The sequence below is a fragment of the Crotalus tigris genome, unplaced genomic scaffold, assembly GCF_016545835.1.
Source record: "Crotalus tigris isolate CLP2741 ecotype Arizona unplaced genomic scaffold, ASM1654583v1 scf7180000018217.1405312, whole genome shotgun sequence".
Taxonomy (NCBI): domain Eukaryota; kingdom Metazoa; phylum Chordata; class Lepidosauria; order Squamata; family Viperidae; genus Crotalus; species Crotalus tigris.
In genome coordinates this window covers 1046021-1060448 of record NW_024096887.1, presented here as the reverse complement: position 1 = coordinate 1060448, position 14428 = coordinate 1046021, and the positions used below count along the sequence as shown (strand labels likewise).

Sequence of the window (14428 nt, the reverse complement as noted above, 5' to 3'; positions counted from 1 at the left end):
AGAGGGAAAAAAGTGGGAGGATGAAAACCCCGAAGGCACTTCCGGCGTGTGTTTTGGCTCGTGGGGTCGCCTTCCCGTGGCTTTAGCTATGGATGAGTTGCGGTTGCTGCCAAGACACGCTCGAGACTTCGCTTCGTCGGAATACTGGGACCGATTCTTTCGGAAACGAGGCGAGCGCGCCTTTGAGTGGTATGGAGAGTGGTCAGGAGGACTCGGATCGACTTTGGGACGGTATCTCCGCCTGCGGGACTCGGTGAGACTTGATAAACAGAGAAAAACAGAGTTAAGGGAAAGGAGAGCACGTGGGCATAAACTTTATTCGGTTGAGGCATTCCTTGAGATCAGTGAAATTTGTGTTCGTGCGATACGTTGAAAGGATTTTGATTAATTGAGCTGTAGTTTTCTCAAGCCAACTTTTGGGGTTACGTTCGAATCACTTAAAATATAAATTAGCTACACTGACTTGATGTACATAACAACGCATTAAGCCATTAACTAATCGCCACCTTTTCAGCTAGCTAATAATGTCAAGAGGGCCTCTGCAATTCAGATTGGCCACGATATCTAGGAAAAGGACAAGAACTAATTCTAGTTTTTAAAATCACAGTCCTTTTCCCTGATCAGCTTGGAGGAAAGCAATTCAGATTTTATTCTACTTAAGCATAGGATGGAGAAAAATGTTAATTTTAATTTGTTTGATTTGGTAGCTGACAGATTAATACTAGCAAGGCAGGTTCTGCCCTCAGTTTTACAATATAAAAGATGCAGAATGTAAGAAATCCCAAGCACATATGTATGTGCTACAGAATTCTTACAAATATTGACATCAGAGCCATTTAGGTGAAAACAGTTTTTAAAATTGCAGAACTCTTAGCTGAGCTCTGTTTGATGTTTCTGGCTGCTATAATCCCTTGGATAACTGCAAGGAAAGATATTATTTCTTCTCCACCCACCTTCATTACACCTACATGGACTAAAATGATAAAGAATTAATATATGAGTACATGTTGAGATGTGTTTGAATATTAGTAGCTCAGGTTGATAGTTGGGCTGTTGGTTTGATCTCCGAGCTTGCGATTTGGCTGCAAATGGTTCCTCTCCATTTGGGGAGGGGGATATCTTCAGTGCGCTTAGTATTGTGTTCATCTGTCAGAGCACTGGCGTTTAAATTTCTTTTTGTGTGATGTAAGTGTGAATACATGTATTCCAAAAAAATAATCTTTTGCCTTAAGTCTTTTAAGTTATAAGCCAAGGGGGGGTGAGGTTTTTTTAAATACATCATGTAGGAAGTCTAGGAGTATTTTTAGTTGAAATATAAAATTGCTTCAAATGTCTTACTTGATCGACAGTCTGATTTAATGTAATATAGTATGATAAATACCCCTTTATTCCTGTTCCACTTCCTGCATATGCAGATAAGAAATTATGGAATGCTAACTTCTTTCTCAACCCTGCTTTTTAAGCTGAAATCTAAAAGTATGGAGTTTGCATGGTCTTTAAAAAGAGCTTACATGAGACATTTTCGTATGTCGGTGTAATCTTCCAACTTTTTCCAGATTGACCTTCCTAAGATTATATTTCTCTTCATTAGTTTCACTGACCTTTATTTTAAAATATATCCAGTGAAGTGTTATCTAGGACAGTATTTCTCAACCTAGACAATTTTAAGGCATGTGGACTTCAACTCCCAGAATTCCACAGCCAGCAATGCTGGCTGTGGAATTCTGGGAGTTGAAGTCCACATGCCTTAAAATTGTCAAGGTTGAGAAACACTGATCTAGGATCTACTTTCATTTTGGTTCCAATATGTTTCACTTACTAGGCCAGATGCTAGAACTCTTTGTATATAAACTACCTGAAAAATCCCTATGCTAAGGAATAATTTTGACTTGCCTAAAAGGAACATGAAATTTCTTCCATGCTTTTCCATTAGATTCTTGTTGTTGGCTGTGGCAATTCAGAACTAAGTGAGCAGCTCTATGATGAAGGCTATCACAATATCATCAGTGTGGACATTAATGAGCAGGTTGTTAAGCAGATGCAGGAACGCAGCACACAACTGAGACCCAAAATGACTTACATGGTAATGGATGTACTGCAAATGGATTTCCCTGATGAGCATTTCCAAGTGGTGTTTGATAAAGGCACTCTTGATGCCCTCCTGACTGATGGAGAAGAAACCAGTCTGAAAAGAGCTGAAAGAATGTTTGCTGAAATTGGCCGTGTCTTGCAATTTGGGGGCCGTTACCTATGTGTCTCCTTGGCTCAAGCACATGTATTGAAGGCAGCTGTGGAATATTTCTCTCAAAAAGGTTGGATGGTTCGAGTACATCAAGTCCCTGGCCAGAAAACAGACGCTTCAGAGCAGGATTTTGCTTTGCCTGTCTTTGTTTATGTTATGACAAAGATAAGACCGGTCCCTGGCTCTGTTTTATGCATTTTGGAGTTCTGTACTGAAACACAAGAGAAACCTGCCCGGTTCAAGAACAGTGAGCATCTGATTGATGCAGTGAAGGAGAGACAACACTACTCTCTGCTGCGGAATCAACTCAACAGGAACTCCATTGTAGGGACCATCTCTCTGGATCTCTGCAGCAAAGACACTGGCCAAACCCGCTATACTTTACATGTAGTGCATAGCCCAAAGATGAAAATGTTACGGGACAAACAATTTGCCATCTTTATCAGTGAGTTAATGTGTTCATTGTTCAGCCCACTGTATGGAGATCAAATAAAATTCAGACAACCCAAGATTCTTTCTGTCTTTAGATTCTCTTCCTCAAACATTGCTAATATTGTTAAGCAAAGTTTGCAGTATTTTCAGGTATTTGGAAGGGTAGCAAAATCTATTAAAATATTTATGGGATTGGTGAGTTTGTCAGTGCTAATTAGCAAGTAACTTTTAGGATTTTTTTTCTCTATGAATTTACCTTCCTTCATCCTCAAAGAATGAACCAGCAACTTTTGAATAGGTTCATATCAGACAGGAAAAAAAAGAGTTGAAAATTATTAAACGTTCTGTATCATAATATTTTCAAGTATCAGTTCATATTCTGATGTTTGAAATTCTAACTCACGAAATAAAAGTTATGAAAATAATAATTGTTGCAGTTTCTAACAAATGGTGATTTTTAGATATTTTTGCTTGCCCTTCTTTTGGTGGATAAAATATTTTAATATTCCCTGCATTTGTTTCTAAAACATCTGAATCGAGACCAAACTCTCACCTTTCCAATATATGATTAATTAATTATGAATAATTGAATAAATATTCTAAGAAAGTAGTGATCAAAGCTTTATGTAAGGATAAATATTAATCATGGTTAACACAGTATGAATTACCAAGGAAAGCAATAAGCGGCAACATGAGAACAGAAATTTTGTTCTGCTTTAAATATTCCATGAAACTGAAATATAGAATCTGGGCATTGAAAAAAATGCAAAAAGTCAATATTTTTGATGAGGCACAAATCCTTTCTGTTACCTGATCCAGTACCACAGGGCAGAGAAACTGAGTGGCTCTTTGGGACGGAGGAGGGACGGAAGCAGTTGGCTGTGAGTGCAGGATTTTGGCGACTGGTAACTGTGGCCTTACATAGAAATCAACACTATGACAACATGGGAGCCATCCAGGCAGAACTGTCAGAAAAAGTGATGGAACTAGCCCCCCCTGGGCTTCCACCCCAGCAGCAGGTATGTCTTTTGTGTGGCTAATGACCAGTAAAAGATCTGTTTAGCCCTGTGATCTTCTCCAACAGTGGCCCACTGGATAACTAGGGCACAGGTCGGCAACCTGCGGCTCCGGAGCCGCATGCGGCTCTTTGAGCCTTCCCCTGTGGCTCCCAGCCTCCTCTGCCTTTGCAGAGAGAGACAGAGACAGAGAGAGGCAATTGCACTTCCCTGCTTCTCTCTCTCTCTGTGTCTGGGTGTGTGTGTGTGTGTTTTGTGTGTGTGTGTGTGTGTGTGTGTATGTGTAAAAGAGAGTGCACTCACAGTGTTCTCTGAGGAGCTGAAAAGCTTACTGGGCGGAGCTCCTCCCTTTGCTGCGTCCCTGCAGGAAGCAGGAAGGGCAGGAGAGAGCTAGCTAGCCCAGCTAGGCTGACTCAGGAATTCTGGGAGTTGAAGTCCATGAGTCATAAAAGAGATGAGGTTTTCTACACCTGAGCTTGTTGGGACAACAGCTTGAAGCTTGCCAGGTGAGCAGCAGATAGGAGAGGGGGGAGAAAGAGAGAGAAAGAGAGAGGGAGGGAGGGAGAGAGAGAGTGTGTGTGTGGGGGGGGAAGAGGAGTGGTAGACCAAGGGCAGATAGAGAGGGAGGGAGGGAGGGAGAGAGACACAGAGAGAGACCCTTTTGACATCTAAAATGAAGATAACACTGCATATATCCTTTTTTTACCTATGTGTGTATGTAATTTTATTCTCTTAAAGCATTCTCTTGGTGATCATTGTTTTAATAGTATGGATATTCCCAAGAGTCATATTTTTACTTTTATTTTTAATGTGTATATATGTGTGTGTGTGTGTGTGTGTGTGCGCACACACACACACACACACACACACACACACCGATAATAAAGGTAAAAAAGGATATATGCAGTGTTATCTTCATTTTAGATATCAAAAGGGTTTTGCGGCTCCCAATGTTTTGTTTTTGGTGGGAAACGGGTCCAAGTGGCTCTTTGAGTGTTTTGGGTTGCCTACCCCTGAACTAGGGGAAGCCAACAAGCAGGATGCGATTATAGTAGCACTTTCTTGCTGATATTTTTAGCAATTAGTATTCAGAAGCTATTCAGAAGCCGACTGCTTTTGATGATGGTTAACATATGTGATAGAAGCTCTAGGTAATTTTTTTCCTCCTTGAATTGTTCAGTGATGATGTGATGGTTTCTTTGAGCAATGCCATATGAATTTGCCAACCTCTTTGTATAGCACAAGCAAAATTAATTTGTTCCATGATCTTTCCTCTGCAGAAACAAAGGCTGCTCAGGACCTCCTGGCCACTGCTGTTGCTAGGCCAGGGAGGAACAACAATCGGGTGTCTTGGCCTAATGCTTAAACTTCAGTTTGTCTCTGATAGCAAAATATGGGTCTATTCAAGCCAGCTATCCTAAACGTTTTAGAAAGATTAAGTGATCAAGAGTACTTGATACTTCTAATAAAATTGGCATTGCCTCTTGCTTATACGAATACGAAAAATACAATGTCAAAATCTTTTTTCAGCCATCTCAGTATTGGTTCTAGCAAAGACTACCACAGATCTAAGATCCTAGAAAGTGGTGATCATAGATCAGGTCGGCACAGTAGATGGCATTTATAATATGCTTTGTATTCTTTTTTCCCTACTCTTTGAAGAAACTTTCTGTGGGATGGTAGTATCATTAGATTGCCTTCTCTTGCAGGTGCCATTTCTGTCGGTGGATGGAGACATTGGGATCCGTACCATCCAGCATTGTGATACTAGTCCTTTTAGTGGGGAGTATGTTATTGAAGATGTGAAAGGAGATGGTGCTTGCTATTTCCGTCGCCTCATCTTCCTCAGCAACAGGAATGTAGTACAGTCAGAAGCAAGGCTTTCATCCAGGGTATCCCACAAAGGTGAAATGAAAGCTATGGGCTACTGTGTTTTAGAACGGGGTTGTGAGGAGATCTAGTGCAGGTATTATAAGTGGGAGGCATATACTGCACAGCCCCACTTTTCTCTCCAGCTTTCTGTGGATCAATTTAAGGAAATGGTAGAAAGAAGCATTGAGACAGGCCAGTAAGGTAAGGCAGCGTTTTTGAATTACTAGTACAATATGCAATGCTGTCCCTCCTATTTATACCTCATATTTTAAGATGTATAAATCCACATCAGTCTTCTCTACCAGGTGAATTTATGGTCCTTTGAAAGTTGTTAAGAGTACAACTCTCAGCATCCCTGACTACTACTTGTGCTGACTGCTCTGTCAAGCGTTATAGATCTGCAACATCTAGATGGATATTATCTTTGCACAGCCACCTAGTGAACAAAAATGAATTCCAGCCTGTTTTGAAATTAATAAGTTGTTAAAAACAAAATAATCAGAATGGCTATTTTGGGAGAAAGAGGTAGAATTCCAATCTTGACCCATTGTGAGGAGTGTCCCTGATAGGGGGATGGAGTATTTTGAGTACGTTGTCTCCTATCCTGGATAAGTTCAAGTTCCTTTTTATAGTTACAGTAGTCTGCTTCCCACCTAAGTTTGTTTTCTTTGGCCAGGTAACAAGCAGAAGAAGAAGAAGAAGAAGAAAGTGGCCCCTAGGGACCATTTCAAACCTCATGCTGAAACTGCCTGTCCGGCCATTGACAAAAGTTACTTGTGTTGCGCTCACCACAGAGCTATGGTCGCAGGGCTCTGCTTGCTGGAAAACCCTGAAAATCTGCCAAGTGAGTAGGAAGCCACAGAACCAATTTTTTAAAGTATGGCCCATGAAAATTAAGTGACATTTGTGTCAGGTCCCTGTCAGTCATAGTTAAGTAGTAGGATATTTTATTTATTTATTTATTTGTTTATTTTTATTCCAACTTTTTTTTGCCTTTTATAAATAACTCAAGGTGGCGAACATACCAATGCTTCTTCCTCCTCCACCTCTTTTTCTCCACAACAACAACCCTTTGGGGTGGGTTGGACTGAGTGAGAGGGACTGACCCAAGTTACCCAGACAGCTTTCATGCCTAAGGCTAGAACACACAATCTCCTGTCTCTCTATGAGGCATTTGTAAATAAGGTTATGCTTCTAGTCTCGTTCATCCTCGAATTCATTAGCAGTAAAAACAGAGTTTGAAGTAGGATCATAAAGGTGCTAACATATATAATGCATATCCATTAACTAGAATTTATTTGGCCAGATTAAGTTGAATTAAATTGAGTGTCTGAGCAAATAGTACAAAGAAAGAAAAAAGCATGTAGATGCAAAGTTCAAGCTGCAGTAATTTGTTCAGCCCCCAGCCCTAAGGTAGTCTTGCCAAAATGTGCAGCATATTTTTTCCTCTGAATTTTTTCTTATCCATCTGTGATTCAGGCTGCTCTACATATAACCAAAACTTTGGGCTATTAGATCTGAACTCTGAAAATCCACGTGGTCATTGGGCGGCAACAAAGACTTAAGAGTTTTCTGTATATCTTTCCTGCCATGTCATTTGTTACCTATTATCTGGATTTTTCATCCCACTTCTGGTAACCTTACAGCTGGGATGCAGCTTGCCCTACACAGAACTGATCCTGCTACATTGTGGTATGGGAGTTGACATAAACTCCTCCAAGGGGGGATTCTTAAAAAACAGAGGTGTCTTTGTCAGCAGCTGTATCTAGCACTACTGAGTTATTTGGTGCCCCAGGGAATAGACTGAAATGTAACCTCAGAAAATTGGAATATGGAGCAATGGACTTGGTTTCTTTTCTGCTCTTAAATAAATCACCCCCTGAGTTAGCAGAGCAGCTATAACAGAGCTATAAGAAGTTTGGACTTTGCAAGCATAATGCTGAGAATTATGATACAGAAGTACTCCCTGATCAGAGCAGGACACTATTAGTTGTGCTTTCAATTTTTAATTTTCTGTGTTGTTTCCAGAGGCCCAGATCCATATGCTTGTGATTGGCCTGGGTGGTGGCAGCCTTCCCCTCTTCCTTCATGACTACTTCTTGCAGTGTTCTGTTGATGTAGTGGAGATTGATTCTGCCATGCTGGAAGTAGCTACACGCTGGTTTGGTTTTTCACCAGGAGACAGACTCAAAATTCACATTGCAGATGGCTTAGTTTATGTTGCCAATCTTACAGCAAAAGGTAATGACTTCTTCGATCAGTCCACACCCAAGCCATTATTTATGTGCATCTCTTAGTGTTGTTTGTACTCTTTGACTTTCTGACAGCAAGTATTTCAGAAATCTTGCAAGCATTTGTACTAAGAGATGCACATACCGTATATGCCGCCGTATTAGGCGACCCGGCGTATAAGACGACCCCCGTCTTTATAGCCGGGCCGCATTCCTAGAACATCGTCTTATATGCCGGAAACTACCAGTATTTCCGGCGTATAAGACGACTCGGCGTATAAGACGACTCGGCGTATAAGACAACCCCCGTCTTTGGCGCTGATTTCAGCGCTCGCGGAAGTCGTCTTATACGCCGGCATTTACGGTAAATATATTTTTTTTTGTATAATTAAAATGAGTTATTTTGAGCATGTAATGGTTCAAGAAGAAAAATGTTAATAAACTCCCTTCTATTCTGGAAGCTTTAGCAGTTATATTTCTGTATATCAAAATTTGGAAAAAGAATTCCTATAGTATAGGTTAACTATAATTGCGCCCTATGAGGCTGTAAATCGGGTACTGATACAAAAATGGTTTTATTTTCCCACAAGGAACACAGAAGCCTCTAGCTCTTGTGTCAAAAATCTTTATTTAAATATTGAGCCTTGAGAATCACAATGCTGGGTGGGTTATTTCACTCAAAAGCTTGCATTTACAGTTGGGCTGTGCCCCAAACTGATACATTTGCATATGTATATGCTATAGAATCCGCATCTTGTTATGGAACAATGTGTCTATGCTTCTAGAGACAAGTAGAATGCTATGTACAGGCCATTATTTACCTGCTTGTTTCTGAGTTGAATGATGATAAAATAGATCTGTACTTTGGTCCAGCAAGACAATTCTGCTATTTGATCATAAGGGAAAATTACAGATAATTTTAAAGCAAATCGATCTCATACAGAATGAGATTGGGAGGAAATTAAAGTGGAGAAGCAGCAGTAAGAGTTAAACTTCTTTTGAGAATTACTTTTTCCCCAGTTTAAAAAGGAATAAAAAATTCTCAACTGCAGCGGTATCTGTATATATCATAAATAGGATCGTAACAGCATAGGTCAGAACATATACTACTTCAATAAATTATGACCTGAGAAACATAAGTATACTTAGCTTGTTTCTTTTTTCAAAAATCATATACAGTACTCAACTAAAATAAATGCTTATAGTGCTCAGTTTGATATGACAACCTTTTTGATGCAAGCAATATGCATCTGCTTTCTAGATTAATTTGTAATTAATTCTTCGGGGAAGTGGATCATTTATCTTAAAGGGTGATGATTTATGGGAAATTCTGGTCAGTAAACATTTCAATCTACAAAAAAAAAAAAGAAGGATGTGTGATTAAATGCACTTAGGTAAAATGTTTCTCAACTGCCTTTGACTTTGGTTCTATTTAGCAAAGTCTACAGCAATAAATACCTAATGTGATAATACCTAAAGAGGGAGATCTTGAGCTGGATATGTTTCAATAGCTGATGTAATTGGGAGAATATTCTGAAGTGCATTCTTCATGAAACTATTTCTGGGTAGGGCTAATCTTACTCGGTAAAATGGTTTTTTAGATGATCTTGTGATTGCCATGGATTGTGGGGTTTTTTTTAGACATACTTATTTTCATATCTGTATATTAGAATACAAAGCAGATAGATTTTAAAAACAAAATATATATTTTCACAAGTGTTACTGGCAACATGTTAAGCTCTATTGATCTTCACTGATATTTTGTGAGAAATATGCTCCACTTTTTCCCCTTTCCTTCCCAGCTCCATCATCTTATGATGTAATAATGTTTGATGTGGACAGTAAAGACTCAACTTTGGGAATAAGCTGTCCACCACCAGCCTTTGTGGAGAAAAGTTTTCTTCAGAAAGTGAAAACGCTTTTGAAAATGGAAGGTGAGAACCACTCAGTAGTAAATGCCTGAGTAAAATAAAATGATGAACTGCCTCTCTAGGACCTATCCTGCCTTTTTATTTGGATCTATCTGATATGAATTGTTCTAAAAGCAGTACTGAGAGCAAGTTTGTGAACTTTTAAAGATTCTTTGAAATCTTGCAGTACCACCACAATAGCATGATTAGAATGGCTTCTGTTAATAGATAAAGAGATTTTAGTTAAACAAAAACAGAAAATTCTGTGCTGTGTCGTGTTTTGACTGAGCACAGTGAGTCAACATTTATTCCCTTTACTAGATAAGTAAAGACTGTATTAAATAACGTACTCTTTTCAGGAGATGAATTGAATTAGAAATTCTAGTCAAGATAATTGAGTGTGGGTTTGAGGGGCCTCTTGCATAAAACTATATATTGGTTGCTACCATCAGGTCTGCTGTTCATTACACCAGTTTGCAAAAGTGAATCATGCCTATATCAAAAGAGATTTCTGCAGACCTCAGAAAAACCTTGCACATAAGGTTGGTAAGGTCCGCAAAACTATTGCCAGAGATTTTACCTTTGTCTGTCTGTGGTTAGGCATGTAATAAAAATACATGCAGCAGAGAACAAAAGTAACAAAATAAATAACAGAGTTTTTATATCAGCAAAAGCAGAATGTAACATTGGTTAATCTGTTAAAGTCTATGAAACTATCTAGTGATTAGAAAAAAGCTAGTTTTTTGTATAATAAAATATAGACTGCAGAAGGCAAGAGTGGGATTCCACCAGAAGAAAATACTCTGTTATGTAGTCTCATTGATTGTAATAATAAGCCAAAATATTCTATTTTTTCTATCTGCAGGCATTTTTATTCTCAATCTGGTGTGTCGAGATATTTTGCTTCGAGGGTCTGCTCTTGCTGCCATCAAAGAGACTTTCCCTGCACTTTATACTCAGAAGATTGAAGGAGAAGTAAATGAGATCATCTTTTGCCAACAGCAGGATAAAGTTAAATTATCTCCCAGAGACTTTCAAGAGAAAGCTCAGATTTTGGAGAAGGCACTGCAGCAACCTGGGCAAGAATGGGATAGCACTTATGTCCTGGCAGATATGCTGGAAACAATAAGATTGGTTTGAATAACCACATTTTCCATGTCACAGCTATAGTTGGAGAGAAGAAATACAGTCCACTACATTCTGAGGGTACTGTGTTACATTAATTACAGATCCATATTTGCATCCTGGACAATGATGGGCCATCAATTTGAAAAGTTGAAGGAAAAGGAAATGCCCATACCTTTATGGCTAAATTGGAAACCCTTTTATTGAGAGATTTTGATTTTGAGATGAAGAGTGCCCTAAACTGCAACATCTTGCTTTAGATTTTCCCCTTTTGTGTAGTCATTGAATGTTTAATATCAGCTGCAGACAAAGAATCCCCCTTTGTTTAGAATCAAATAGCTTTTGTTTTATATTTTGTTACAAATATAAGTTAAAGCGAAAAAGAAAGGTAATTATCAGAGAATGAAATTCCTGAATACAAAAATTTATATTTATAAAAAGAAAAGAACTTAATGAATCTGATTATTATTTCAGTTTTATAAGAAAGTGCAATATTTGATAGTCTTATCATTTGTACAAAGATGTTTGAGTTTGTTTCAATGACACAGTCACTTGCACCATACTTGTGATTCCCTTTTTGACACTTATGGGTCAAGGATTGAGGCATTTACAAAGTAGAATCCTCTAGTTCCATTTTGTATCATCTTCTGAGACATCACTGTCTAGACAGAAACTTCCCTGCACTGTTTCTGGGCTGCTATGATAGGCTCTATCCTGTAATTCCTACAGCAAGAATTGATGAGTTGTAAAATACCTAGGAGGAACACAAATTCTGAAAGTGGCCAAAATTGTTACAAGGGGAAGTATCAGGCTTTACATTAAAGAATAAAAGGAAAAAAAGTCGCTCCCCACTACAAGTAGCTGTGACTGGCTCATTTATAAAATTGGAGAAGAAACAATTTTGAATTGAGTTCATGCTTTTATTTAAGGTAGAATCAAAGAGCATGGTTGCAGAGAAAAAATCTTTCTGGCTTGCTAGTGCAGCTGTTCTTGACTAATAAAGTGGTGTTAGATCTTGTCCAACTTCTCAGAAAAAATGCCTGTTCTTTTATTCTTCGTAGTTTCCTTAATTTCATGACACAACAAGAAAGTTCCTTCTGATAAAAAAGCACACTTTCTGCAGATTATGCATATCCTCACCACACATTTTGCCAATCATTTTATTATGAGCATAATAAAATGAAGATTTCCTAATACATAAATATCTCTTCTTTCTGAGATCTTTTCTGCCAAAAATACTTCAGCTAGTATAAACTAATTTCTGTTGTAACCACATTTGAAACTGATTGCTGATTGTCCCTGATTAATATATTTTCCATGATTGAAAAAAACAAATGGAAGGCATTTTTTTAAATTGTAGCTTTAATTCAATTAGTAACCAATAAACAAGGACTTTGTAATAGTGATGGTTACAACGGCTGTGCAGATTTAGAAAATGATTCGGAATTATTTGGCCCTCGTGTGAGCTTAGCATCTCTGTTAATTATTTGAAACAATCTGATATTTTTCAAGCCCAAAATATATGCCTCTACTTTTAAGAGTTTCATTAACTTTAATAAGTAGATTCTTTAAAGCAATATAAGTAGTCCTCAACTTACGACTAGCCTGCCTACCAAAGTCATAAGTGGTGATGGTTGTAAAATGATTTCTTTTGCAGCAGTTGTTAAGTGAATCCCATACTTGTTAAGCACCCACTAAAGTTGTTAAGTGAATCAGTGCTTTGCTGTGGGTGTGGTTTTTCCAAAAACCAGAAGTAAATTCCAGTTTTCATTGTAACAGATCACATGATCATGGGATGCTGCAAGCAGCTGTAAAGGTGGCCCAGTTGCTGAGTGCCCAACATTTGGTCATGAAATCATGGAGGCAGAATTTTGAATCAAGGTCATAAGCAGTCTCCCCGGTAGGGCCATTGTATTTTTGAACAGTCATTAAGCAACTGGTTGTAAGTCGAGAACTACCTGTAGCAAAACCGTTATAAAACCCAAAGAAGAACCCTTTAGTACAGTGGTTCTCAACCTTTTTAATGCCGTGACCCCCAACCGGTTGTAAATCAAGGACTACCCAACCGGTCGTAAGTCAAGGACTACCCAACTGGTCGTAAGTCGAGGACTTTCCCTGCCCGGGAGCGCTGCGCATGCGTGGTGCCGCCCCTGCGTCGGCCGAGGCGTAGCTGGCAAGCGGCAGAGATGGAGCAGCCCGACCACCAGCTGGCCCAGCCCAAGGGAGGTAAGGCACCTGCCGGGCCCCACGTGCGCCAGCAACCCTCTCTGCGCCCACCGGCCAACCACCTCCCACCCCTGGCCCTCTTTTACTTACATTTTTAGTAGTTGCTCAGCAGGGAGGGGTGGAAACTTCCAGACAGCTCACCTTTGCTGCAGACAACTTGCAGCACCGTTTGCAGAATGGGCCTTTTGGCGGGCTCAGCAGGGCAGAGACAGCCTGGACAATTCCTATTGGCTTTCAAAAGCCAATAGAATAAAAGGGAGTAGCACAGCTAAGGAAAAGGGGGGAAAAAAGGCGGACTGCGTTGTTTGGCAACCCCCGTGAAATGGTCATTCGACCTCAAATGGGGTCGCGACCCACAGGTTCAGAACCGCTGCTTTAGTATAAAGCTAAAAAGTCAGCAGAATGATTTTTTTCCAAGAGAGAAAGGGTTGTAAGGGCCCTACAACTGAGAAAGATTTTTCCTTTGTAACCTTGTAGAAACATAGTTGGAAACACCCTACCTTAAAACCATACAGGCAGTTAAAGATCAACAATAACACTTTGCATTGGGCCCCAAAGCATAATGACCATCAGTTAAGTAATAAAGTGTTGGCTATACATGAACATACTGGCCAGTCTCAGTATGTTTTGGAGTACTTGAAATTTCTACATCATTTTCTAAAGCAGGGTTCTTCAACCTTTCTGGGTTGGCAGCCCAGTGGGAGAGGGAGGGGTATGTGCCTTACACACACATGCACAGACATGAATGTAGCCGCACATGCATGTACAAACAGGCTGCGAGCATGTGCACCATGCAAACGGGGCTGTGAGCATGCACACAAGGCTCTCAGCAATGCCAGCACCTGTATGAGGCTTGTGTGCCACTGCCGCCAGGTTCACAGCGATGCTACTACCGGCGTGAGGAACACGCCGCTGCCCCCTGAGGCTTGCTCCGCAGCCCACAGCAATGCTGCCACTAGTGTGAAGATCTCACCACCGCCCTGTGCAAGGCTCGTGCTGTGGTCTGCCTGCTGCCTGCCTATTGCGGTGCTGCTGTACAAGGTTCGTGGCAATGCCGCCACCTGTGTGTGGCACGCCACCCACCTGCCGTTCACAGTGCTCCCGCCGCCCGTGCAAGGTTCGTGGCAACACTGCTGCCTGCACAACACTCACGGTGGCATGAGGGGGTTGAGCATGTGCACATGTGCGCATGCACTGCCCAGCTACTCACGTAGCCTGGTGGCCAAGAGGTCAGGACCCAGTAGTGGGCCGTGGCCCATAGGTTGGGGATCTCTGTTCTAAAGTAATCCCATACACTACAGTGCAGTAATCTTGACAACCTATGAAAGCATAATAGCTGCCAAGAGTCCTTGTTCAGAAAGGAAGTTGCCTGAA

At 40.2% G+C, this 14428-nt stretch overlaps 1 protein-coding gene across 1 annotated transcript; it reads left to right on the top strand.

Moving 5' to 3' along the window:
- Position 1: 1 nt before the first annotated feature.
- On the top strand, positions 2-11865 carry EEF1AKNMT (eEF1A lysine and N-terminal methyltransferase). Its single transcript, XM_039349004.1, has 8 exons — positions 2-253; positions 1934-2687; positions 3494-3693; positions 5400-5595; positions 6239-6406; positions 7591-7803; positions 9596-9727; positions 10569-11865. Exons 1-8 carry the CDS (start codon positions 89-91, stop codon positions 10841-10843), a joined length of 2103 nt encoding a protein of 700 aa, XP_039204938.1. The 5' UTR covers positions 2-88; the 3' UTR covers positions 10844-11865.
- Positions 11866-14428: the final 2563 nt, after the last annotated feature.

What these genes read in the sequence shown, in the direction of transcription:
- EEF1AKNMT (XM_039349004.1), top strand. Translation starts at nt 89, where the DNA reads ATGGATGAGTTGCGGTTGCTGCCAAGACACGCTCGAGACTTCGCTTCG. An exon ending in ATCTCCGCCTGCGGGACTCG is followed by an intron (nt 254 to 1,933) that starts GTGAGACTTGAT and finishes CTTTTCCATTAG; the next exon opens with ATTCTTGTTGTTGGCTGTGG. An exon ending in ACAATTTGCCATCTTTATCA is followed by an intron (nt 2,688 to 3,493) that starts GTGAGTTAATGT and finishes TACCTGATCCAG; the next exon opens with TACCACAGGGCAGAGAAACT.